A 27,250-nucleotide genomic window follows, 5' to 3' on the forward strand; every position below is an offset into this window, starting at 1 on the left:
GGCCACGTGGCTGTGGGGTGGCCCCCTCCACCCAGCCTGTCCGCCACGCAGGGTTTAAAACACCGGGGAGGCTCAAAGGGGGCAGCCCGTGGTCTGCCGGAGGGGTCGTGCAGACTGTGCCTGCCTGGGGATCTGCGGGAGGATGAGGCCGGCTGCTCAGGATGCGGGGCCAGATCCTGAGAGACGAGCGGGTCTGGGCCTGGTTCCTGTCTCTGCGTCTCGCCCTCTGCAGCCCGAAGAGGCTGGGCCGCGTGCCGCCCTCCGTCGTGTGCCACACCTGCCCCGATGTCCCCGCGGACACAACGCCCGGCCAGTGCCCGCGGCGGGACTTCAGGCCATGCCACTGCAAGTCCGGGGTGGGGAGGGCAGGGGAGGGCCGTCACTTTTTAAAATAATTAATTAATTAATTAATCTTTGGCTGCTTTGGGTCCTCGTTGCCGTGCGCGGGCTTTCTCTAGCTGCGGCGAGCGGGGGCTACTCTTCGTGGCGGTGTGCGGGCTTCTCGTTGCGGTGGCTTCTCTTGCTGCGGAGCATGGACTCGAGGTGCGTGTGCTTCAGCAGTTGCAGCATGTGGGCTCAGTAGTTGCGGCTCGAGGGCTCAGTAGTTGCGGCTCGCGGGCTGTAGAGCGCAGGCTCAGTATTTGTGGCGCATGGGCTCAGCTGCTCCGCGGCATGTGGGATCTTCCCGGACCGGGGCTCAAACCCGTTTCCTCCTGCATCGGCAGGCGGATTCTTAACCACCATGCCACCAGGGAAGCCCTGAGCACTGTCACTTTAGAGCAAAGAGCGGAGGGACCCTGGTGCGCTCTGAACCCCAGCAGAGGAGGCCTGTCTGCATGTGAGAGCAACTGCCCGACCCACCAGGAAAAAGCCAAACGAACAGATTTGATGACGTGAGCTTTTAAAGTTTATGTGAAAAGCACTATAAACAAAACTAAGAGGGAAAACTTTGGCAACAGATATGACACTTAATATTCTTAGTGATCACGTTGGTTAATGTTTAGTGAACTGAAGGTCCTGACCCCAGGGCCAGGCCTCCAACCCAGATGCGACCTCAGGGGCGGGCCCCTCAGTCACCGGGTCTTCATGTTGCTGCCAGTTGTGTAAAGACTATGTGAAAATCAACAAGGAAAGGGTGAATCCCCAAGAAACAATGGTCAAAGGACATGTTATGGGCCGAACTGTGTCCCCTCCCCAAATTCATATGTTAAAGTTCTAACCATAAGCACCTCAGAATGTGACTGTATGGGGAGCCGGGGTCTTTACAGAGGTGATTAAGGTAACGTAAGGTCGTGTGGGTGGGCCCTAATCCAACAGGACTGGCGTTAGGGAAAGGAGGTCAGGACACAGACACACGCAGAGGGCAGACCACGTGAGGACACAGGGAGAAGACGGCTGTCTACATGCCAAGGAGGGAGGCCTTGGGAGGAACCAACGCTACCCACGCCTGGATCTTGGACTTCCGGCCTCCAGAAGTGACAGAAAATAAATTCCTGTTGTTTACACCGCCCACTTTGTGGCACTTCATGCAGTCCTAGCAAACTAATACAAGACATAAACTGGAAATTCCCAAGACGAAAAAAAATACCTGTGGCCAAGAAACTTTGAAAATATCCCCTCAAGATATAGATAGTATACTTTACCTATCAAACTGGCCAAGCCAACATCCGGTGCTGGTGAGGGTGGGGTGACATGGGCTAATTAACACAGTGTTTCTGAAACTTTGAAATGTGTGTGAAGATCCTTAAAAATGTCCTCACACCTGCTCTGAGTTATTCTACTTCTAGGACTATATCCTGAGGAAATCACCAGAAAAGCTACAAACATTTACCTCTAAGGATGGTAGTAGTCTCAGATGAAAAGCCTTCCTGTCAAGGCATTTAAAAATAATAAACATGAGTAAAAGCTATCACATACATACACAGAATGGATGAACAACAAGGTCCTACTGTACAGCACAGGAAACTATATTCAGTATCATGTAATAGGCCGTAATAGAAAGGAAGAAAAAATAAACACGATATTAAGTAAAGGAAACCTTCTAAGTGCACCGTTGAACTGGCAAGAGAGAAGGAGAAATGATAGGGATTGGAAAGGAAATGGGAACAGCATTTCAGAGATTTTTTTTTTTTTTTTTTGGCGGTACGCGGGCCTCTCACTGTTGTGGCCTCTCCCGTTGCGGAGCACAAGCTCCGGACGCGCAGGCCCAGCGGCCATGGCTCACGGGCCCAGCCGCTCCGTGGCATGTGGGATCTTCCCGGACCGGGGCACGAACCCGTGTCTCCTGCATCGGCAGGTGGACTCTCAACCACTGCGCCACCAGGGAAGCCCCAGAGATGTTAAGATGCCCAGGGCAGCCCAGGGAACAAATGAACAAGGACGGCCCAGCTCATCTGCTGTCGGGGAAATCCAGCATAAAACCACAAGGAGACACTGCTGAGCCTTCCAGGGTGGCACAAAAAATTAAAGTCTGAGTCTACCAAGTGTTGGCAAAGGTGTATCAAGCAATGGGGATCCACGTGCCTGCTGATGGGAGTGTAAGCTGGGGTCACCGCCTAGGGAAACAGCCTGGCGACACTGTGTAAGCTGGGGTCACCGCCTAGGGAAACAGCCTGGCGACACTGTGTAAACTGGGGTTACCGCCTAGGGAAACAGCCTGGCGACACTGTGTAAACTGGGGTTACCGCCTAGGGAAACAGCCTGGCGACACTGTGTAAGCTGGGGTCACCGCCTAGGGAAACAGCCTGGCGACACTGTGTAAACTGGGGTTACCGCCTAGGGAAACAGCCTGGCGACACTGTGTAAACTGGGGTTACCGCCTAGGGAAACAGCCTGGCGACACTGTGTAAGCTGGGGTCACCGCCTAGGGAAACAGCCTGGCGACACTGTGTAAACTGGGGTCACCGCCTAGGGAAACAGCCTGGCGACACTGTGTAAGCTGGGGTCACCGCCTAGGGACACAGCCTGGCGACACTGTGTAAGCTGGGGTCACCGCCTAGGGAAACAGCCTGGCGACACTGTGTAAACTGGGGTTACCGCCTAGGGAAACAGCCTGGCGACACTGTGTAAACTGGGGTTACCGCCTAGGGAAACAGCCTGGCGACACTGTGTAAGCTGGGGTCACCGCCTAGGGACACAGCCTGGCGACACTGTGTAAGCTGGGGTCACCGCCTAGGAAAACAGTCTGGCGACACTGTGTAAACTGGGGTCACCGCCTAGGAAAACAGCCTGGCGACACTGTGTAAACTGGGGTCACCGCCTAGGGAAACAGTCTGGCGACACTGTGTAAACTGGGGTTACCGCCTAGGGAAACAGCCTGGCGACACTGTGTCAACTGGGGTCACCGCCTAGGGAAACAGCCTGGCGACACTGTGTAAACTGGGGTCACCGCCTAGGAAAACAGCCTGGCGACACTGTGTAAACTGGGGTCACCGCCTAGGGAAACAGTCTGGCGACACTGTGTAAGCTGGGGTCACCGCCTAGGGACACAGCCTGGCGACACTGTGTAAGCTGGGGTCACCGCCTAGGAAAACAGTCTGGCGACACTGTGTAAACTGGGGTCACCGCCTAGGAAAACAGCCTGGCGACACTGTGTAAACTGGGGTCACCGCCTAGGGAAACAGTCTGGCGACACTGTGTAAACTGGGGTTACCGCCTAGGAAAACAGCCTGGCGACACTGTGTAAACTGGGGTCACCGCCTAGGGAAACAGCCTGGCGACACTGTGTAAACTGGGGTTACCGCCTAGGAAAACAGCCTGGCGACACTGGGGTTACCGCCTAGGAAAACAGCCTGGCGACACTGTGTAAACTGGGGTTACCGCCTAGGAAAACAGCCTGGCGACACTGTGTAAACTGGGGTTACCGCCTAGGAAAACAGTCTGGCGACACTGTGTAAACTGGGGTCACCGCCTAGGGAAACAGCCTGGCGACACTGTGTAAACTGGGGTCACCGCCTAGGGAAACAGCCTGGCGACACTGTGTAAACTGGGGTTACCGCCTAGGAAAACAGCCTGGCGACACTGGGGTTACCGCCTAGGAAAACAGCCTGGCGACACTGTGTAAACTGGGGTTACCGCCTAGGAAAACAGCCTGGCGACACTGTGTAAACTGGGGTTACCGCCTAGGGAAACAGTCTGGCGACACTGTGTAAACTGGGGTTACCGCCTAGGAAAACAGTCTGGCGACACTGTGTCAACTGGGGTTACCGCCTAGGGAAACAGCCTGGCGACACTGTGTCAACTGGGGTTACCGCCTAGGGAAACAGCCTGGCGACACTGTGTCAACTGGGGTTACCGCCTAGGGAAACAGTCTGGCGACACTGTGTAAACTGGGGTCACCGCCTAGGGAAACAGCCTGGCGACACTGTGTAAACTGGGGTTACCGCCTAGGGAAACAGCCTGGCGACACTGTGTAAACTGGGGTTACCGCCTAGGGAAACAGTCTGGCGACACTGTGTAAACTGGGGTTACCGCCTAGGGAAACAGTCTGGCGACACTGTGTAAACTGGGGTTACCGCCTAGGGAAACAGTCTGGCGACACTGTGTCAACTGGGGTTACCGCCTAGGGAAACAGCCTGGCGACACTGTGTCAACTGGGGTTACCGCCTAGGGAAACAGCCTGGCGACACTGTGTCAACTGGGGTTACCGCCTAGGGAAACAGCCTGGCGACACTGTGTCAACTGGGGTTACCGCCGAGGGAAACAGCCTGGCGACACTGTGTCAACTGGGGTTACCGCCTAGGGAAACAGCCTGGCGTCACTGTGTCAACTGGGGTTACCGCCTAGGGAAACAGCCTGGCAACACTGTGTAAACTGGGGTTACCGCCTAGGAAAACAGCCTGGCGACACTGGGGTTACCGCCTAGGAAAACAGCCTGGCGACACTGTGTAAACTGGGGTTACCGCCTAGGGAAACAGCCTGGCGACACTGTGTAAACTGGGGTTACCGCCTAGGGAAACAGCCTGGCGACACTGTGTAAACTGGGGTTACCGCCTAGGGAAACAGTCTGGCGACACTGTGTAAACTGGGGTTACCGCCTAGGGAAACAGTCTGGCGACACTGTGTAAACTGGGGTTACCGCCTAGGGAAACAGTCTGGCGACACTGTGTAAACTGGGGTTACCGCCTAGGGAAACAGTCTGGCGACACTGTGTAAACTGGGGTTACCGCCTAGGAAAACAGTCTGGCGACACTGTGTAAAGTTGAAAATGTGCAAACTCTGTGACCCAAGGAGGCTGTGCCTAGGTGTGCGGAGGGGAGCCTCCAAATGTCCATGTCAGAGAATGGAGGGGTGGGCTGCTGTATATGCAGGACTGGATCACTGGACCACCAGGGAGCGTGTTGATGTCGCCATAGAGATAAGCAAGACTCACAAGGTTGAAAGAAAAAGCAAGTCACAGAAAAATATATAACAGGAACTTACACAAAGTGTACAGCGTGCAACGCTAACATGAAGTTGTTTGGGCTTCACTGTAACACCAGTACAATCATAAAGGAAAAGAAAGCAAGGGGGCGTGTCTACCTCTTGCTGGGGCTTCAGCGGTACTGGCGGCGTTCTACGTCCTACACTGGGCGCAGGGACAGCTGTGTCTTTTTATTATTCACTATAACATAAATACACTAGCATGAAGAGATTCCTTTGTAAGTAGGAACTATTTTATAGTTCAGATACCAAAAGTGACTGGGAGAAAAAAAGTTGACATTATTTTTAGGTGGTGGAATTGTGGGTGATTTCCATTTCCTTCTTGTTACTTTTGTGAATTGTATTTAAGAATTTTATAGTGAATATGTTATTTTTAATTTATAGTTGTCCTTTTAAAATTATAAGGTATTTCAAACATGCAGAAAAATACTTGGAATAATACAGATCACACACCCAAGTATTCATCACACACTGAACAAATCTTGAGATCTTGCCAAATTTTTATGGGCTTTGTTTTTATCTCTCTAAGAGAGAAAATATGACAGAAAAAAGTTGAAGCTATTCTGGTGGTCTTATTGGATCCTCTTCCTCAACGGTAACCCCTATTCTCAACTTATTGCAAATTCCTGCCAAGTTTTTACACTTTTACTACATACGTGTAGCCATAAATGATACATGGTAATGTCTGTGGAGTGCTTAAATGTACAGAGACATTCTTAAGCTGGATATATTCTTCTGCAACTTGCTTTTCTTCACTCAACAGATGTTTGTGAGACTTATTCACGTTGACACGTGTAGGTCTTGTTCGTTACTTTAATTGCTACCGTGATTTCTGCTGTAATGAATAGCCCGCAATTTACCTTTTCATTGCCTTATTGATGGACATTTGGATCGTTTCCAGTTCTTGCCTTCTTAAAATTGTCTGCTCTTTAAAGCAGCTCTGCCGTGGATCTCCTTGTGCGTTTCTTCGTGTGAACAGGCGTGAGGATTTCTCCAGGGTTAAGACCCGGAGGGAGAGCAGCTGGGCTACGGGCTGCACCCATGCCCGGATCGCGCCCCCGCAGCCGTGCCCGGTCACGCTCCCAACAAGACCGTGTGACGCTGCGCCCCCGAATCCTCCCCTCTGCTGCGGAGCGGCAGACTTCCTGTGGTTCTAAACCGGACGAATGTGAAACGCTATCTAAATTATCTGCGTCGTACACGTGCTTTTCTGCTCAGAAAACCTGATGTTGAAGACACCCTTGAAAGCAGCTGACACGATTCTAAAGTGAGCCGTCGGTCTCCCGGGGACGGAGGATTCGTGCTGTGACTGTGAGCGCGGGTGCTCTGGGAGCAAAGAGGAGAAGAGCCGAGCCCGGGTCGGGATGGGAGAGGGGGGAGGCCGCAGGCAGAGGCGCCATCTGATGAGACTGTCAAAGGAAGAGCAGCGGCCCGGAGAAGGGGGTCCCTCCTGGCAAAGAACCAGGCGAGGACCACGGCCCAGAGCTGGTGGACGCCGGAACCTCACCGTGCTGGCAGGGAAGCCCTCGGGTGAGCAGTTCAAAGTCACAGCAACAAAACCAGAGCACACGGCTGTCTACGCGAAGAGGGAATCCCACGCGAGTCCTGCTGTCGTGGAGTCCTGCTGTCGGAGCGAATCCTTACCGGCCCGGGAAAGCTGCGGAGAGCACACAGACGATCCCAGAACCCGGACGAGCCGGGGTATCAGCAGAGGCGGGGGCGGGGGCCTGGGGCAGCAGCCGGGGCCCCCGACCCTCCCAGAGAACGCGGCTCTGGAAGGCTCCTAGGGCTGGAAGCGACAGGTGCAATCTCACATCTTGTGCTCTGAAAACGTTTCCTGTGCCGCACCGTTGCTGGGGCACCCGCTGGGTAGACAGATGGTTCTCGCCCCGCTTGTTCCAGGAAGGGCGGTAGGCTGGGCACTGAGTCGGGGGCGGGCCCTGCCGGCGTGCGGGCCCCCGGAAACCCGGCGCGCAGCAGCCAGCTCCGCAGACCGCTGCCGCCCCAGGGCCTGAGCCCGGCCTGCAGGGGTCCCTCAGCTGCACGGGATCCGAAGCGCACACTGCAACAGAGGCTTCTCCGGCGGTTTATCGTGACTTTAATAGCAAAGACCTGCAGTTCCAGAGGCCCCCTAGCTCAGAAACACTGTCACCACAGCAAAGTGGCTTGTAGGAACTGTAGAAGGAAAGAGCGGCGCCGAAGGGCCCCCCGCCTGCCGGGCAGACGACTCGGGCGCCCCAGGCTCCGTCTTAACGAGGCCAGAACTCAATAAATCTCTGCCTTTCTCTTCACCCTTTTCACGGCTGCCAGATATTATCCAAAAGACATCGCCGATCGTGTCACTTCGCTTCTCAAGGTCCTTGGGTGGCTTCCTACGGCTCTCAGCACAGATTTTCAAATTTTTTTAAAAAATGAAGTGAAACCCTTTCCTAAGCCGAATCTTGTAATCCTCAGCTCAAAAGCCGGTCGAAGTGGTGCGTTTGACTGCTGTGTGTAAGCCGTGTCTGTGGCCCCAGCGTCAAGCCCCGGCAACCCAGGCAGGCGCATGCGGGGTCTGCCGTGGCCGAGGAGGAGGTGACGCCGCACCTCAGTGCTGGCCTGCATCTGGGGCAAATACCGGAACTCGTGCCCGGACTCCAAAGGCCCACCCTGAAAGGTCTGGGCCTCTGGCCCCTCCTGCGCGCGAAGCACGGCCCTCCCGGTGGTTCAACCAGAGCCCGGCCCGGCCCCCGTCTCCCTCTGGGAGGTCTGTGCTCCCACAGGCAAAAGGCGGCGCTCCATTCAAGGATCTGGAAACCACTTATGCAACTGAGCGGGACCCTCTGGGGCCTTCCCAGCATGGACCCTCCCCGTATCCTCTACTGCAGCCCCTCTCTGAGGCTCCCAGGTAACAGTAGCTGACGCCCTTACCCCGAGGTGTTTTACCGACGCTAAAACCTCCACCACGTGGAAGACGCCAACGACGCAATGACCCCGAGCACGTACCGTGGTCCCCAGACCTACCGGAGCCTGCGGATCGAGCACGTGGCCGAGCCCCTGTGACCTCACCACCAGGCACTCAGAGGGCTGCGCGCGAGCTGATCGCACAGCCCGCGAGCCCCCTCCCTCGCCTGGCCTTTAAAACCGCTCTGCTGAAACGCTCCGGGGAGTTCGGGTGTTTCGAGCACCAGCTGCCCTGGACGCCTTGCCTGTTGCCCTGCAGCGAAGGCCGCGCTTTCCCTCACCGCGACCCAGCCTCGGTAGATTGGCTTTACCGGGCGCCGGCTAGCGGACCCAGGTTGTGGTTTGCTACCACCCACCCTCAAGACAAAGCCCGACAATGCCCTCCGCCCACTGAGCCCCCTGGCCCAGGAGGCGCGGCTTGCGGGGCGCTTCCTGGAACCCCTGCCGCATCGCGACCGTGTGGGAGTGCCGCTGGTGTCTACCCCGCGAGCACGGCCCGCCCGCATCCTACCCACTCCTCCCCTACGGCTCTGAGCACGAGGCCGGGCATATCCGAGGCCCCTTTTCTGTCCCGGCGAAAAAGGGCGAACGAACAAAGCGGCTGATGATTTTTGAAAAGGAAATCTGCTGCCTTTGGGAAACTAGGGCAAATTAAGGCTTTTCATCAAAGCTGCCATCAGAGCCGGCGCTCTGAACGAAAAGTTCCGAGTAAACCGTTTCCCTGAGACCTAAGCACGCAGTTCACTCGGGAAACTTCCTCAAAGGGTTAGGTGCAGGCCCTGCAGCAGAAGACAGGCGTTTCTGGGACTTCGGGGCAAAGCCTGGGAGTGAAACTTCCATGAAAAACAAGCCCGTGGTTTTCCAAACACACATCAGAATAGCTGGGTTACTTCAGAGGGGACGGAAGGTCAACTCCAGATGGTGCTGTCACGAACCACGAACGAACACGGAATTCTGGGCTAACAGAACGTAACTTTCGTTCCGCAAAGAAACCTTAGCGCGGGACGGTTAGAGGGCTGCAGTCTCTCAGTTCAGAAGATGCCAGGCGCCTGTAGACGGGTTTTTTTTTTTTTTTTTAACCTCTTAGACATCTAATAAAAGTGGATGAAATCGCTCTGTCTGTTACCTCTCTCTAAGCTGTGATCTCTTTCGTCACTGCCGCCCCCTTACCCAGAATGACGCCGTTGGGCTCCTCCGGCGGCTGCCACACGATCCGCACGGACGTGAGTCTCACCTCTGGGAACACAAGCCTCACGGGTGGGCCTGGGGCTGAAGGGAAAGAAAGACCGGTGATCCAGGCACCGCTGGGACGTCACGCGGGTACACGACGGGGCCTCACGGGGGAGCATTCTGCGGGCTGGCCGGGGGCAGCCAGGACTGCCGACGACCCCGTTCATGGGTGAATTGCTCTAAGTTCTGGGAGAGTGACTTTTGGAATCTCTGTGGGTCTCCCTAACGATTCTGAGACAGCGCCTCATGTTGAACCCAGCTCATCTGCTTTCCAAGCGGCGTTAAGCAGCGCTCCTGAGCTGTGCTGCGAGTCCTGTGAGCGCATTACCTAAAGCCAGCTGCCCGGTCTCTCAGCAGCATCGTAGAGGGTACGTCAAGCCACGGGAGAGATTTCACCAACCTGAGCCGATTCCTCTCCTGCGCTGGACATCCACCAAGCGGGCGTCAGATAACTAAGACGGCCGAAGGGCCCTCCTACCTCCAAACGGAGGTTACAATGATTGACCCAGTAACATGGCTACAGCCAGTGATCTTTCTCTTAGGCACACGACCCCTCTCCTGCATCACCCCAGAGAATTTGCCTGTTGGTGGTCAACATCCTCCTAGCTCGGGGGTGGGTGCGAGGCTTGAGTGGTAGAAGGCTCAGAAAAAGCCCGTAAAAAATAGGACTTCTGATAGAATGAACAGAACCGTTCCGTATCGAAGCCCCTTTTGGACGGTCGGTGTGTGATGACCTTGGAAGGTACTTTCTCGGACGACATCTCGTCACCACTGGTATATTGTTAGGGCGTTTGTTAAGAAGCTCAGAGTCAACAGGAGAGTCGAGTTAAAGTGGAATCATATAATTAGGCCTGATGTTATGAGGAGCGCAGAGAGGGCTCCTGTGAGGGGTCCAGGGCTTGGGTTTACTATGTGGTATGAGTGGGCCTGGTGGGTCATTATGTGTTGCCGTGTAGGTATAGGCTCAGTAAGAGGGTAAATACATAGGCCTGAATTAGGAAGAGTCGATGTCCACAGACACGTGTAATAGTGCTTCTGTGCGGTCTGGCGCACCAGTAATTCAAAAACCAGCCATGTATCCCGGCACCACTGAATCACAGGGTTACGGCCAGCGTAAAATACATCTGCTTAAATGGAGAGGCGAGTAGGCGTGTGGCCAGCACGGGAACTTCTCGTTGGAACTTAAGAGCTGACTGGTTCCCAGGTGAGACGCAAGGAGCGTGCAGCGATCAATACAAAGATAAAGTGACGTGTGCTACGGTCATTCCAGGGCCGTGCGATTCTGCCTCGGGCCATCAAGTTGAGAACAGTACTTTAAATAATAAACATGTGTTGTGACCCCTGTGTTCAGGTAAAATAAATGAGAGGAGGAGGCCATGGGCTCACACAGCGGGACCGAATTCAGGAACAGGAAACTCTGCTGTCTGTCCTCTGTGGTTTCTGCCCCCTCACCGTCCCCAGGGCTGATCGTTTGCATCACAATGGAATGAGGGGAAGGAGAAACACGTTTATATCAGGATTGTGAGAGAAAAGGAGAAATCAGTCCATGACTCCCCAGCCTATACTTTGGGAAGAAACCACGATAACTGCCCGCGTCTGAGGAACAGTTACTAAGAGCCCCTGTTACTTTTTATGTGTGTGGCCCCCGACAGAGCATAGAGTTTGGCAAAGACATGACCTTGAGGTCACACGGTCCCTCTCAGATCCCAGCCGCCCCGAGACCAGCTCCCAGGGAAGGACCAGGTTCAAGGCGCCCCCTCTTCTGACCCAGGGGAGGCCCAGCTACGGGTGTCTCCCAGGAACACGGAGAGAATGTTGTCAACTCAGCGGTCACAGTGCGTTGGGGGGTTGATTTAATTACTTCAGTAAAGATGCTTAAGAAAATCTGTGGGTGTTTCACTTCTGTCAGCTGCTTCTGAGGCTGGGTTTCTTGAGGGGAGACTGGCATTTTGCCCCAGAATATCCAGCACGGTCTATGTAACAAAGATCACGTAAAGGAGCTAACCCTTAGGTGTCTGGCATCTGCAAAGGGGAGAAACGGATTTCCCGATGATTTAGACAATGCCGCCAAGATGTACTTGTTACTGAGGCTGCGAATCCCGGGTACCCCGGGAGCCCGTCAGGCGTGGCGCTCTGCGGGGCCTCTAATGGTCCCTCACTATGCAAACGAGAGCGGGAAGCCCAGAGAATCTAGAATCCAGGCACGGGCTCTGCAGTGGGTTTTTTTCAGCCAGGTTTGTGCCAACACCACCAGGCCTTAGGTTTTTCTGGGCCGGCCTGCCCGGCCTTTACTGCACTGCCTACAGCAGAGCTACGGTGAAACTGTGCCCGGCTGTTAACGAGGTTGTGAACATTCACTCCAGCTGAAACTGGCCACAGAGGCGCTCAGTGACCAGAAAACAACTAACTTTGTTTCGTTTTCCCGTGCTGAAACGAGGAAGAAAGGGCGTTTTGAAAATTAAGTTAGAAAGGACGGCCATCCAAAGGGCTTGGATGGCGACAGCCAACCTGGGAGACGCGCCAAGGCACGGCCGTCGACGTACCGTCATCTTTGGTCCGCTCCAGGATGGGGGGCGAGCTGGGGACCCCGTTCCCGATGCGGGTGAAGGCCAGCACCTGCAGCTCGTACAGCACGAACTTGCCCAGCCCCGCCAGGAGCGCGGACTGCGTGTGGTTCCCTCGGACCGCGTGGCTCCTGGGCTCGGGATCCAGGTCTCTGGCGCGGAACAGGATCTGAGCGCGACACACCAGGGGGCGCGGTCAGGGGGACGGTGTGCGAGGAGGGGCCTCAGGACCGCGTGGCAGGGACCGGGCCGCTGAGGGTCCTCCCCTGGGCAGCTGTGTTGAGGGCTTAGGGATCTAATTCCCGTCCGCTGGCATTTGGGGGGAAAGATGGGAGACTGGAAGGCAGAGCTGGAGCCGTGCCCCAGCCACGGCCGGACTGGGAGAGCCAGACGCCCTGCTGTAATTCGCAGGGTTTCAGGTGCCCAGCAGCAGCCACTGAGACCAGGGCTCGCTAGGAACACAGAGACATTCTGCTTCCTGTACAAGGGGCCGGCAGCCGCTCGCTCGCCTGGCTCATCGGGAGATTAGGCTCCTGCCTCAGGAGACCCGTGCTCTCCCCCTGAACCCGAGGCCCCGCCCCTGGGCGATTTACTGCCCACGCTGCAGACACGGCCCGCTGAGATGCCCCCTCCACGGCCCGCCTGCTCCCCCTTATTCCCTAAGCTCGCGCTCTCGGAACTGGTCCCTAAGATCGGTGACCAGAAGGCCGTGAAAGAGGCGGTCATCAGGGAGGACTTTGAAAAGGGCTTGGCGAGCGCTTTTCTCCAGGGTCCAGGTAGGGGGTGTGGAGTGCTGGTCACTGAACCCACTCAGCGGGATCGCCATGTCTAAAGGGGCCAGAAGGGAGCCACCAGAATGCCGGTGCTGGGGGAGGGTGCGAGGACAGGTGGGGGAAACAGAGAACAGGATCTAAATGGAAAGCCGGGAGGAGAAGGCAGCAGTGCGGGAGACAAGCGTGGCCTCGGGGCCAAATCCAGGAAGCTCTGTCCTGCTTCTTGAGGTTGGGGGGGGGGGATGGAACAAAAACAGAGTAGGTTTTTAAGGGTCTGGGTAAACACACACGAGAATAAACCCAGAAATGTCTTCCAGAGGAGCTGGAAGGTGTCCAACCCTCACCGCTGATGACACACATGCAGACACACGCACAGGGATCTAACGATACGTCCTTAGCATTTTACAGAATAAGCCACTTCTCACACCAACCCTGGGAGGGAGCTACCGTCATTCCTCCCACTTCACAAGTGAGGAGACAGGCTCGGAGCTTGCAGTGCCTTGTCTTGGGCCACGTGAACAGGGCACACAGGTGCCTCATCTCCAGACTGTGATGAAGGTAGATGAGACACGTGACGTGGAATCAGGAAACGTGCCAGAGCTGGAGACTGGCGGGAAAACACGAGCTCACGGGTTTGGGGAGACGGGTGACAGCACCTTCACAGCGCGAGCAGAGGAAGGCCACCTGAGCACATACCTTGTAGCCCAATATGAGTCCATTCTGGTCCTGTTCGGGCACCGAAGCCCACGTCAGTAAAATCTGGGTGGAGCTGACGGCCTCGGCTGACACATTTTCCGGGGCAGCTGAAGGAACTGCAGAGAACGAGTTAAACAGATTGGCACCCAAAGTCTAAAGGCTTCTACAAATAAAGGTCTAATTTTTACCCACATAATCAAGTTGTCCTTGAAACAGCAAATGTATTCTGAACATTTTGCAGTGATCCGATTAAGCCCGCACAGAACTGTAAATCTCTTTAATATTAGCAACAAACTCCACAGATCCGGGGTATTTCGGAGCTCAGTTTCACCCGAGTCCACCCAGCAAGACAATAAGCTTCATCTGATTCTTATATTAACTTGTGAGACCTGCGACTTTCACCTTAGATGGAAATCCTCACTTTCAGACACCAGTTTACTGACATCTCTAAACGGGGCACTTTGTGGGGGGGGGGGCAGGTGGGTGGAGAGGGGAGGAGGTGAGGTTCTGATCTGCACCAAGGGGAGGGGAGGGGAGGGGAGGGGAGGGGAGGTCTACCAAGTGCACATCCCTGTGTGCGAGTAACAGGCACCCAGAAAAGGGCCGCTCTCAGCAGCCCCCAGAGCCTCCACAGTCGAAAAGGAGAACGCGTCAAGTTCACGAATCTCACGGGTACGTAACACGTGATGGGGCTCTGGCATCGTCTCAGTCACCCCCCAGGAGCGCCCTGTGGGCTGCTTCACTCTTTCATTCATTCACTCACTGATTCATTCACTTGCTCACTCATCCAACCATTCACTCACTCCTCCGTCCATCCGCTCACTCACGCATAAGTACTTCCTCCCATGGCACAGCCACTGTGAAGGTGACTCTGTCCGTCAGTCAGTCTGAATCTGGAAAGTAATGTGTGTGTGCACGACGACAGTGCTCCCAACCTATGATTCCTTGAGTTCCTACACTGAAGTGATTTGGGCTTTGTTATGGGTTGAACTGTGTCCCCTCAAGTTCCTATGCTGGAGTCCAGACCCCAATACCCAGAATGTGACCTTATTTGGAAACAGGGTCGTTGCAGACGTAATTAATAACATGAGGTCACACGGGGGTAGTGTAGGTCCTCATCCAACGGGACTGGTGTCCGTATGAGAAGAAACAGATGTGCACGTGGGGCGAAGCCCCTGGCAGGACTAGGCCTGTGCTGCTACAGCCCAGGAGCTTCTGGAAGCTGGGGGCTGGCTGTGACAGACGCTCCCGGCCCCTCCAGAGGGGGTGTACGGCTCTGCCGACACCTCGGTCTCCATCTTCTGGCCTCCAGAACTACGAGAGAGTATATATCTGTTGTTTGAAGCCGCCACTTTGGGTCCTTTGTTACTGCAGCCCCAGGAAATGAACACAGGCTTTAAGAAACATGCCAGGATCCATGCGGGGCCTGGAAGAAGTGCTGCTCCGTCGTCTGCAAGCTTGACCCGGCTGTGCCCACAACTGGCGGGTCTGAGACGGAGAGCAGAGGAGGCCCGGCAACAGGCTGCCGCCTCCCAGGGCGAGAGCTTCCGGGGGGCGCTGGACCCGTGCTCAGCCACCTCTGTGCTCTGTCCAGGGCGACTTCCCTGGCCCCGATGCCCACGAGGCAGTGGCCCCTCTCTCTCTCTGTCCACTCGCTGCACTGACCGATTTTTTTGTCCTCAGAACTCAGGCACCAGACCGGCTGCCGGCGCGGGTCAGCCGACGCGCCCACAAAACAGAGATGCCACCGCTGGTGCCCGTCTGTCCCAAGCACAGGGGCCCTCCCGACATTTCTGGAGAGGGAAGATGTAGGTCAGCCCACCGGGCCGATAAAAACGTTCTCCTCCCAAGTATGTCAGCTGAGAGTCATGCATTCCGCTATTCAGTCCTTCAACAGAACGATATTAACTTATTAGAGCAGACAAGCGTCACAGGAAAAGAATCTTCCTGGTTTCTGGTTCACTCGGCCCCTGGAGGGGAGCACGCCTGCCACGCATGCCACCCTGTGTGTCCCCCTGCCTCTGGCGGTGGCTCCCGTGGCGTCACCTGTGCCCTCTGTGCCTTGGGGGCTCCCACCGGGTGTCGCGACTTCCGAGGCAGTAACCAGGACATTGTTTACACCCGTGCTTATTTTCTAAAAAACGGAGTGATAAGCTGGCACCTAGAATCAACTGTGAATTAAAGGAGTCATTACCATTCAAAGAGAAGGTAAGCCTGCCATTTATCTGACTTCGTTGCCTGACTTTATTGGGAATCAGGTGAGAGCAGAAAATATACTCTATGCCCAAGATACGAGTGCTATGTTCTAAACTCCCCTCCCTGCCTGTGAAGAGAGAAGCCATTGTCATGGCAACACAAACGGTCAACCTCTCTCAATCCTTAACCGTTCGTTTCCTTCGGGTTAATCTTTGAAACCGTAAGCGCCCAACTCTCACTGTAGATCTACAAATAATAGCTGATTTTCTAAGATGCAGTGACATGTGCATCCATTTACTGGCGGGCCGTCCACATCTCCAGAGAACGAGGGCGAGCCTGTGATCACAGCAACTCAGCCCCAGCGCCTAGAGCACGGCTGGTTTCCTAACGAAAAGACAGGCGGAGGAAATCGCAGTGTTCAGGATGAACATTTCAGCTGATTCGAGTCCCACCAGGATAAACTCTGCCATCTAATTACAAACTGTTTATGTTTTTTTTATTTGCGGTACGCGGGCCTCTCACTGCTGTGGCCTCTCCCGTTGCGGAGCACAGGCTCCGGACGCGCAGGCGCAGCGGCCACGGCTCACGGGCCCAGCCGCTCCGCGGTATGTGGGATCCTCCCGGACTGGGGCACGAACCCGTGTCCCTTGCATCGGCAGGCGGATTCTCAACCACTGCGCCACCAGGGAAGCCCAGTATTTATGGTTTTAAGATTTGAAAAAAAAAAAAAATCTTACTCATTACCTAACCTGAAGGAGATTCAACTTCTTTCCCAACCTGATATCTTGAGTTTTGAGACCATCCTAGAATCTCCCCTTTCGTTAAAAACAATACCGTTTAAAATGCGTTTTTCCTTCTGTTGTTCTCTCTCCTCTACAGGGTTTCTCACCCCTCAGCTCACAGCTGCTCCTCACGTAGTCTCTTGGATTTTTAGGGCCTCATTTACCCTTGTAATATATCCTAATATAGCATAAGGTGTCATGAAACCAGCGTGATTGCAGTTCAAAACTGGAAACCTCATTTAAATGTGGTTCAAGACGTTCTGCTCGGCGCCTCCACCGCTGGCTTTCAGCGCGCCTGCGCACCGTGCTGTTTCTAAGCACCGATGGACGGCTATCTTCACTGAGGTGATGCTGGGTTCCAGAGGTGGGTCTGCAGTTCTCCTCTCCTCCCCAGCTCTCTCTGACCCGTCCCCGTCCCCCATCAGTGGTGGTGGTAGCACTCCGCCAGTGGGCCCGTGTAGCCCCTTCGCCCTCTTCGCCAAATGCTGAGCAGCGATTGGCAGGACCAGTCCTCTGAAGGGGCTGATTTCTCTGCCGGGGAGGCTCTACCTGTCCAACCTCGGCAGCACCAGGGAAGGCAAGACATCAAAGCTGCCACAGCTGGGAGGGGCTTGTGGATCAGAGGTGAGAAGCTTCCTGCAGCAGAAGGTTCTGGAAGCTCCATTTGGAGGTGGGGGTACTGAACCCCTCCAGGACCAGCCCCAGATGGAGGGGCCAACATGACAGCACCAGTTTCCCTAGAGGAGAGAACAGCCCATAAGGGGTCCCAAGGAGCCCACTCTTCTGGTATTAAAAATATCTGAAATCTGAACCACCCATATCTTGAAATGAAGCTCAATAACCCCATTATCAAGTTGTAATGGAAACACCTGCTGAACCAAAACTGTTCTCTTCTTCTTCAAGAGATACGTGTTGAACCAAAATTTCTCACTGAACAAACATTCAGTTAAACACGAAAGATAATTTTCTGTAAGCCATAACCCTCAAAAGAAGAAAGAACAGGATAGCTGGCAAAGCAAAGTGTAAGCCGTAGGAACAATTCTCACTCGAGACCAGAAGCTTTCTCAGCAAGTGAGCTGTGAGCACGGCCACAGTCAGCTCCGCTGGCCTGCACACGGCCCTCTTCTGGCCACACGTACACACATTTGTCAACCGAGACGAAAGCGAGCCCACAGTGCTTTTCTGGATACAAAATCTATACCTCAGACAGCGACACTGCTCGGCAAAGTCTTTTCAGAGTCCGCGTAAGAGGCGATCCAAGATTGTCTGAGGAGAGCAGAGGTAGAAGAAAACACTGGAGGGAGTTCACACATGGAGTGATGGCCTCTGACCGCTGTAAAGATGGCTGTTCAGCAGCTGGAAGGACTTTTACAAAAATATAGTCTCAATGCAGCAATTTTGCCACTGGTTTACTTTGCTCTTTGAAAATTTACCCCAAAGTATTATTTTCTGTTTTTAATGACACTTTCTTCATCTTTACATAACGTTTAGTTTGTAGTTTTCTGAACAATACCCTTGAAAAGTGCAGCTAGGTGTACAATTTGAGGTTGATGGTTATTTTCTTTCAGCTCCTTCAAGATCATTATTCCATTGTCTTCTGGCCTCTCTTGCTCTTGGGAAGTTGGCTTCAAATGGTCTTTGTAGGTAAGACGCCTTTGCTCCAGATGTTTTTAAGGTTGCGCTTTGGCTTTTGTATTCGCAGTTGTAGTGCAGTGCATTTCGGTGCAGACTTATTTTTATTTATTCTGTTCAGGATTCATGTCTTCAGTCTGATACATAATGTCTTATATCAGTTCTGGACTTTCTCGGCCATCATCTCCACATACTTCCTCCCTCTCATTTCCCACCCCCCTTTCTCTTCTGAGTCTTATTAAATGTATGTTGGACCTTCTCATTCTATTCTTTATGTCTTTTAACCTCTCTATCATACTTTCAATCTTGATGTCTTTGCACTGTATTTTGAGTTTTTTTTTTTTTTACTCATTTCCAGCTTCCAGTTTGGTAATTCCCTCTTTATCAGTGTCTAACTCACTTTTTGACCTCAATCAGAGTGGTTTATTCAATGACTGTTTTATTTGTTTTTCCTAAAAAAAAAACTGTTTAAAATGGTGTTTTAATCTCTATTTAAAGTTTTCACGCTTTCCTTTAATAATTAAAGACTTTAATATTTATTTCTGGTTTTACTTTTATGATTTGTATATAACATTGTGTAAGACTGAGGTGTACAACATACAACATATTGCACATTTTAATCTCATATGCTGCAAGATGATTACCACCATAGCATTTGCTAACGCCTCCATTAGGTCACATAATTACTGTTTATTTTCCTTTTTTGTGGTGACAATGTTTAAGATCTACTCTCTTAGTGACTCTCTCTCTCTTTCTCTATTTGAATTATAACTGACATACAACATTATACTGGTTCCAGTTGTACAACACAGTGATTCAGTTCTTAACAACTTTCTATAATCACCATGCTGTACACAAGGTTACTCAGAACTTATTCATCTTCCTATTGAAAGTCTTTAATTCATTTAAATGTACTTATTACGTTTTGAGGTGTCCAGCGTGGAAACAACTGCTGGGAGGTGCTGGCTTCCCCCGGCTGCCCTCCCGTCCCACACGGGCTTCCAGGGTGACCTCTCTGCTTTTGTACCTGTGGAGCCTTGAGGAGACAGGACACGCCCTGGGCTCAGGAAGCCTCCGAGGAAACAGCTAAGTCACAATGGAGCTAGTTCACCGTCTCAGACTTTCTACCTTCTTCTCACCCCTCGTTGGGTGGAGGTCAGGAAGGTATTGAACAGCGCCGCCCCCCCCGCCCCTCCCCCTGCACCGGATACATCAAGCACTGGGAGAGCATCACGGGACACGGGGATGGTGAGAGGAGCAGAGACGTTCTTCCTTTTCAGGAGAAAACCTCACTATTTCAGACTAGTGGAAAGAGCTGGCCTGTGCGTCCTCAGAGAGTGTTAGCAACACTCTTTTCTGTGCTTCTACGAGCTCGAACCAGGCCAGAAAGGGTCCTGCCAACCACTGTTGACCACAAAGCCTAGAAGAGGAGCATTCTGCAGAGAGACCACTGAAAGGCCCCCTTTCCTTCCTGCGCGTGAGCCGCACCCCGAGCCCCGCGGACCTAAGCAGAGGGATGTGTGCCGTCCCTGGGCAGCTGCTGAGATGCAGGCGCGCCCACCCTTTGCTCACGCTTGCCCTCTGGCAGCCGCGTGCAGGTGGCGGCTCATTCACAGGACAGCAGAGCCTGGGTCCTTGAATCACCTCATGGACGAGAGCCACCCCACAACAAGAACACCCATCTTAGGCTGTAATGAGAGAGAAGTAAACTACCATTGTGCTAAAGCAATCGAACTCTTGAGCGTCTATCTTCTAGCGCCGGGGAGACTCAACACATCACACGCGTGACTTTATCAGGAGGAGGTCCCGAACACCTGGCATTATAAAGATCTCCTCAGAGTCTCTGTACACTCCTACTTTTCATCACTGCTGCTGAGAACTGCCCCTAATTAAGAAGATAATAATGCGAGTCTAGCCCCTGGTAGAATTCGTCACCAATTTCAAAGCAGCGTCGTCGTGGGCTCTAATGCAGTTGGACCTAATTACTCAGGAAAGTGTCAACACAGACGTGGCGGGGGAGTGGGGGACGAGGCAGCGAGACACGCCAGTGGCACCGCGGACGCTCAGCTCGGTCTCCAGGGAGACTCGGGGAGGGCCCGGCCAGCCCTCGTCTCACCTGACTCTCGTGTCCGGCCCCGCACGGACTCGCTCCAGGGCCCGGGCCCGATGGCGTTGAAGGCCTGCATCTGCAGCTCGTACTCTGTCCATTCCTGCAGCCCCTCGACCGTGAGCTCCCTCTCCAGCCGGTCGCTGATGACGTGGGCCAGCGCAGGGGACGGGAGGTCGGGGCGCCAGCACGTAACTCTGTAGCCCACGGACTCGGGGTTCCCATTGTACCGTGAGTCGGGCAGAGGCTGCAAGTGGACAACAGTCCGCGGTGAGCCAAGGTCTCGGGGCCGCCCCCCCGTGAGGGTCTCCATGCACGGGCCTGTCTTAGGGGGCCCAGTCCGTGGAAAAGATATCCTGGGGTGAATATTCTCATGACCTTTATTCTACTTTCCCCTGGAACTTTTCTTCTGTTAATTAAATGAAGCCCTGTCAGTAACTTTGGATGGAGGTGATTTCTTTTAATACATTTCAGCTTAATTTTGTGGGGAAATGTTCCGATTCAATATCCACCTGGCTCTCTTACAAATACTCAGTATCGGTTCCGTGTCAACCTGGCTTAAGGGCTTCGCAGGTTCAGCCTGTGGGGCCACCCGCTTTCCTCCCCAAAGAATATTCCTCGGTTCCGAGAAGCCAGTGGGTCATGCTACTAATTAATAAGACAGCTGGGGCTGGTCTGAGATCCAACACCGACTGTAAAGATGCAATACTTTCTGGTCTAACGATGAGATTAGTCTTGGCCGGGACAAGGCAAGACTAGGAAACGACTAAGCTCTGGGCTCCCACGCAGGCCCCCCAACCTCCCAACTCACCACCCAGCGGAGCCGCAGGCTGGTCTCGCTTGCGGTTCGGACGGTGATGCCGGTGGGGGCCACGTCCGGGGGGGCCTGCAGGGTCTGGATGACCCGGGAGGACTGGCTGAAGGCGCTGGCACCGACGACGTTCACCTGTCTCATTCGGAACCTGGAAGCAGAGCCGACGACCCGAGTTGCTCTGCACAAGAGGTGCCGTGGAAGGACGGAAACCCGCCCACAGCTCCCGGGGGTATGGGCTGGGCGGGGGCAGATGTGTGGCTGCCCGCGTCACAGAGGCCATTGCTCAAGGCCGCGCTCTTTCCACCTGGTTTCATCAAAAGTGTGAACTACATATATGGCCTCTTTCCCTGAAAGCCTCCACAGGATGGTAAATGCACCGCAGCTCAGCAATTTCCCATATTCCAAGGGAAGCATGACTGGATGGGTTACGTGGCCAGAATCTGTGCCATCAGATGCCCCTGGCTGGTTCCAGTTTAGGGCGAGGCCAGGGGGTTAGAGCTCAAGTAGACCTTTAATGGAAGTGGGGTGGCAGAATGTCGCTACCAGATGTGACCGCTTTGAAATTCCAGCGTCTCTTAACGACAGAGGGTGCCCTGCAAGCCACTCTCTGCGGGTTCAGGAACGGAGCAACGGCCCCAGAATCCACACCCTGCGACTCTCACCCCATCGGTGACTTGCCTTTTTCCTTATCTATAAAACGAGGGCGGAATTAGATGTTCTTTAAAGTCGATGTTAATGTTCTCAGTTTTGATCTCTTCTTTATTAATATGTACAACTACTCGAATTGAACTTACATACCAGAAAAAATATCCTAAGTAGACACACGTATTAATTACAGGGGCTTCCTAAATTTACGTGATTTTAAGACAGGGACACTGATCTCTAATCATACTTTCTGATCTTTGAAATAACTATATAGCTTATACTAGTTTCACACGGCAAGTCTTGCATCCCAACAGGTCATTTTATGCTGAATGTTTTTCTCTGAAAACAAGAGTATCTTGATTCATCTGCTCTAATCGTGGGAAGGATGTTAAAATGAATGTAAGTTAAACAGCATCTCTCATTAGGTTTTTTTAAAAAAAACCCTAAGTTTGGTATTGTACTGGAAAAGTGTTCTTCGCGAAGATGTAATTTCACTTTTACTCCCTGAGTTAGTCCCCGGTCTTATGAAATGTATCCATCCTGGCAGAAGAGTGACTTTATCACACTCAGCATCTGGTGATAACTGGAAATTCCACCTCCTTCAGTGACCTTATGGGAAGGTCACGATGTCTCTACCAGCCCAGGATCACCCTACCCTTTGTTAAGGCCGAGGCTTTACTGCCTGGATATGTTTCAGGATCAAGGAGCAAAGGTTAAAGGGCACGTTAAGTGCTTGATCAGCGCTAGTCTCGGGCGGGGAGGGGGCAGCAGAAGGGCATTCTGAGGACGTCGGCTTTGTGCACACACAGCACGTAACAGTCCCCAGAGGGCGTGGAGTTTCGTAAAGAAAAGCACCCCATCTCCAACCACGTGGGTCTTGGCTACTAAGCCTAACACACCAGCCACGCTGCTGGCTGCCTGGCCGGCGACGTTGGTGGTAGGACGCGGCTGACCCGGCGTCGGGTGCCGTCCCCCTGGGATCACGCTCGACCGTGTCTCCTGCCCCGAAAGGTTCAGTTTGCTGTTACGGCCGCCTGGAAGTGTCCCGCTTACACTCGTGCAGCTAGTTTCACTACTGCAGATGGGGGCCACCTGTGGGGGGCACCCCCTTCCTCGTGTGGGGTTCACGGCCCGCCCCTCTCACCTGTAATGGGTATACGGCGTGAGGTTCGGGATCTCCAGCGTCTGGGCGTCAGGCTCGTTCTCCTCCTCGTAGAGGGTGACCCACTCCTCGTCGTCGCCGACGGCTCCAACCTGGGGAAGGGAGGTCTTGGCACCGGCCGGACGACGCCGGGCGGAGGCTGCCATCCACGTGCGTGCGGCCGCCCAGCGGCCCCCACGGGTGGGGCGGCCTGAGCCCCGTGTGTGCGCACCCCCAACTCGTGCCTCTGAGACGTGGGCTCCTCTGTCCCTGCCACTGGGTCTGGGGGGCTTCAGTCACCAGCTCACAGTCAGGACCCGGGCGGGCACAGCTGCCCGAGCGCCCTGAGACCGCGGGTGTAGGACAGGACCTGGCCGTTGGGTCCTTCACTCCTGCCGAGGGCATAACTCGTCAGAGAAGACCTGCCCGGGACCCCACGGGACCCGGGTGGCCGGGCGTCCTCACGGAGGGTTCAGAGCCGTTTCCACCGCGGCCGAGCAGGGGGCTCAGCCTTTCCCGCCCCCACCCTGACCCCTTCTGCCCAAACACACACCAAAGACACCGCCGCTCGCCGGGACACTGGAGGTCCTTCCGCAGGGCACTCGCTGCTGCCCTGGGAACCAGCCGAGGTGGTAAAGACCCGCCTCGGGGCCCAGCTGACCCCTTTCCGAGTGGGGCGCCCTGCCTGCCCTCTGGTCCAGCCCAGCGATCCACCTCCTGCTGAACTTACTCCCCGTCCGTCCGAGAACTTCCCGTCCAGTCGGCTGCCCTGGAGGTATTTTCACGTGGCTCTGACCCTTCCAGGACCACCCAGCCTGCCCCCGAGCCACACCTGTCGTGATTCTCGCCACCTTCTGAGGCAGCTTCGAATTCTGCCTGCCCCCGTCTCTCTGCCCCACTGGCGCCGCCTTGCAGAGCCCCGGGGCCTGTCCCAGCGAGAGAACGACGGGGAGACACGGGTCGGCACCGGCCGGGGAAGCCTCTGAGTTCTCCTCAGCTCCCCGCATCCCTGTCCCAGGCAGGCTGGCAGGTGGTCATGGGAGGCTGGCGCGGGAATTCAAACGACCTTGGCAAACTGGAGAGACGGACGCGGAGGACGAGAGGGGGACAGCAAACACGGGGCCGGGCGGCATGAGTGCCCAAGAAACCGACCGCAAAACTCCAAGTGCCCTTGACTAAACGCGTGAAAATGGCTTGGCAGCTCCTCGAAAACCTAGAATCGCCACATGAAGAAGAAGTGCATCCCCCAGAAGAAGTGCAAACTGGCTCCCTCACAAGTCCTTGTACACACGCGCTCACGGCCGCCCTGCTCACAGCAGCCAAGGGAAAAGCAGCACGAGTGCCCCTCAAGGGGTGATGGAGAAGCAAAGCGCGGCGCAGCCGCAGCGTGGACGCTGCTCGGCCGGGGGAAGGACGGGGCCCCGACACCCGCGACGGCGCGGGCGGGCCTCCAAAGCGTGACGCTGAGACAGGGGCCGGGCCCCGAAGGCCCCGTATTGTCTGAGTCCATTTCACAAAATACACCGACTAGGTGAGGCCGCGGACACAGAATGCAGACTGGCGGGCGCCAGGGGCTGGGGGAGGCGGGCGAGGGTGGTGGCAGCCCGACGGGCACACGGGGGTTGCGTGGAGCCCGGGAAAGGCTTCGGAACCGGACGGAGGGGGGCGGGTGCGTGTTGCAGAGGCGCTAACTCGTGAACCGTACACGCCAACGCGGTTCACTTTCTGTTTACCGTGACTTCACCTGGGTCAGAAAGCATCCAAGTCAAATATGGAGCGACCAGCCGAAAGCACACGGCGGGGAAGGAGCAGGAGGCCGGGAGTCAGCAAAGCAGCGAGCCGCTGAAGTGACACCGGGAGGACGCGGCCGGAGTCCAGGGCCCTGCACCGAGGGGCCCAGCTCGCCGCGTCCTCAGCGCGGGACCCCACAGGAGGGGCTGCAGGTTGGCTGTGGGGCTTTCGCTCTGATGAGCGTAAACTGCCAGTGTGGGGCGGGGACACCCGAGGTCGCCCCCCCACCCCCAGCAGTGCTCTGGCTCCTTTTTAGAAGACCTGGATTTGAATAGAGGCCACATTCTGGGGGCTCAGGCGGCTACCGCACACTGTCTCTGCGGACCCCGCCTGCCAACTCTCCCTGCGGGCCCAGCACCCACGACCTAACGGCATCCTATAGTCCCAAACGCCCGGACCTCTGCAAAACGCACCCAGCCCCCGGCTCCTTCTCCACGCAGCCGGCAAGCTCCTCCGGGTCTGGGCGGCACCAGGCCCTTGGGAAGCCTCCATGAACGGGACCCCCTCGCCCCCCACTGTGCCCCCGGCCAGGCCGCCAGAAGGCGGTGTCCGAATTCTGTGCTGTGCCGGCACCTTCCACGCGCCCCGGCGCGGGGCTGATCGCGCCCCGTTCTCACTCGAACGCACAGCGCGGCTCGGAGATTCGCGCTGCTCACGGATGAGGGGACCAGCAGTGCGGAGGTGGTCAGAGGAGAGCACCCGAGACGGAGGCCGGGTCGGTGCAGGGAAGGAGGCCGCGAGGAGACGGCAGCGTGAGACGCGGAACCGGTGAGAAGGGCAGCTCGGGGGCAACGTCTGGGCCTGCGCCTCACTTTACAGGGTCTGGGCCACAGCCTAGGCAGCAAGGCAGACACACTCAGAGGCCTGAAGGCAGAGGAGCCTTAGGCAGACTCGTGCAACAAGGCTCTAGTTCTGGCTGGCGCCTGCAACCTGCGGCCCACCTCCTGCTTTGGAAGTAAAGTTTCACTGGCACGCGGCCTCGCTCTCCGGCTCGTGTACGGCCGGCCCCACATTCGTGCTCTCACAGTGGAGCCGCGAAGCTGCAGCAGAGACCCCCGGGCCCCCAAGCCTACGTCCCCACCACGCGACCTACCCTGCCCGCGTCCCGCCACAGGCCACGCGGTGCGCCTTCCGCCTCCTCCCGAGGCGTCTTCCACGCTTGCTGTCACTTGTCCCACGAGCCCCCGAGGTGCGTTCAGGGTCTGACTCGCCACTGAAGCCCCAGCACCTCCCCCAGGGTCCGGCCCAAACTCAGGGCCCGACCCGTTGGTTTAACACACGAGTGAATACAGACACACACGTGTGTGACTTCCAAGGCAGTATTGAAAACGCGCTGCCTGGCACTGAGCTCCAGAAACAAATTATTACCGAAAACACGATTGTAGTTCTAGACCTCGGCGGTGGCAGGGGTTAGATTTCTCTGATAAAAGGTTTACATTTGGATCTAAAGAGACAGGATCTTTCTCAGTGAGGGAGGGGAGTCCTCTGATCCCTGCTGGGCTCCTCTCGTTGGATTTCAAGACCATCACGGGGACGGACTTTCTAGAAGCAAGCGGCCGCTCCCTGCGATGCGCTGGGCAGAGACCGTGGCGGCATTCTTTAAAGATGAAACAAACCAGAGTTCCGTGGGGAGGCTGGGATTCTAACACATCTTTTTCCTTCTTTTTCTTTTAAAGCTAACAGACAGCACTTTACAATACTTACTACACGAGCAGAAATGCCACACATTTCAAATGTCACTCAGCAGGGGTGGTCATTAGGCCCCACCGCGGAGCCCGGAGCCCGCTGTCCTCTGCTAAAGCCCCGGGGGAGGCCGCCCCACCGCCCACCTCCACGGCAGGGCTCTGGGCCGCTGCTCCCACGGCCGGCCTGCACTTGGCGCCTTCGGACACGCCTGCTCTTTTAATTCCTGGGGTCCCAGACCCCGCCAGCCTTGCCAAGCGGTTTTTCCATCAGAGCCCGAGTTGCCGCGATGAGCTCAGCCCCCGGAGGCCAGGGATCAGTGGCCACTCAGAGGACACGCACTAGCCAGGCCCACGAGGTACCTGCAGCTGCGCAGGGAGAGGACCAGCGGGACGGGCGGGGCGGGAGGCAGCAGCTCTCCCTTCGTCCAGCGCTGAGGAGCGGGAGCGGGGGCGGGGGGGGAAGGTGCTCCAGGAATCCACTCGCTGGAAACCTGCCAAACGCTGGCGTCAGCAGGAAAACCTGCCTCTGCCAGGCAACCTGCGCAGCTCCCGAGTCCCCTCGGGTCTGAGCTGTGTCCCCATGCCTGAGCCCCCCAGGGAGCCCCCCAGGGAGGCCCGGGCAGCCGGGGCCCCTCCGCGTGGCACTGCTGGCGGATCGCGGCACAGCCAGGAAGGGACTCAGGGTGGACGGGGCTCTCCGGACAGCCTGCAACCCTCCTGAGCTGGCGGGGGCGGGGCGGGGCGGGGCGGGACGGGGCGGGGCGGGGCCCCTGGCACTGACTGACGTCAGCTCCGGAGGAGATTTCCTGCCCCGAAACAGCCAGAAGCTG

At 55.6% G+C, this 27,250-nt stretch overlaps 1 protein-coding gene across 6 annotated transcripts in view; it reads right to left on the bottom strand.

Annotated features, from left to right (window-relative positions):
* The window catches only part of SDK1 (sidekick cell adhesion molecule 1), a 786,274-nt gene that overhangs the window by 88,719 nt on the left and 670,305 nt on the right, over positions 1–27,250 (bottom strand). For 5 of the 6 annotated variants that reach the window (XM_067012701.1, XM_067012698.1, XM_067012699.1 and 2 more), the window contains exons 23-28: positions 22,948–23,057; positions 21,156–21,306; positions 20,354–20,591; positions 13,628–13,743; positions 12,138–12,327; positions 9,535–9,633 (exon numbers count right to left, since the gene is read on the bottom strand). In XM_067012701.1, coding sequence (XP_066868802.1) covers positions 9,535–9,633; positions 12,138–12,327; positions 13,628–13,743; positions 20,354–20,591; positions 21,156–21,306; positions 22,948–23,057 — 904 coding nt within the window. Of the gene's footprint in view, positions 1–9,534; positions 9,634–12,137; positions 12,328–13,627; positions 13,744–20,353; positions 20,592–21,155; positions 21,307–22,947; positions 23,058–26,439; positions 26,476–27,250 lie in introns of those variants that run through there. The other variant, XM_067012703.1, reaches the window with a different exon arrangement.

Source organism: Kogia breviceps, chromosome 14 (assembly GCF_026419965.1).
Source record: "Kogia breviceps isolate mKogBre1 chromosome 14, mKogBre1 haplotype 1, whole genome shotgun sequence".
NCBI classification, from domain to species: Eukaryota; Metazoa; Chordata; class Mammalia; order Artiodactyla; family Physeteridae; genus Kogia; species Kogia breviceps.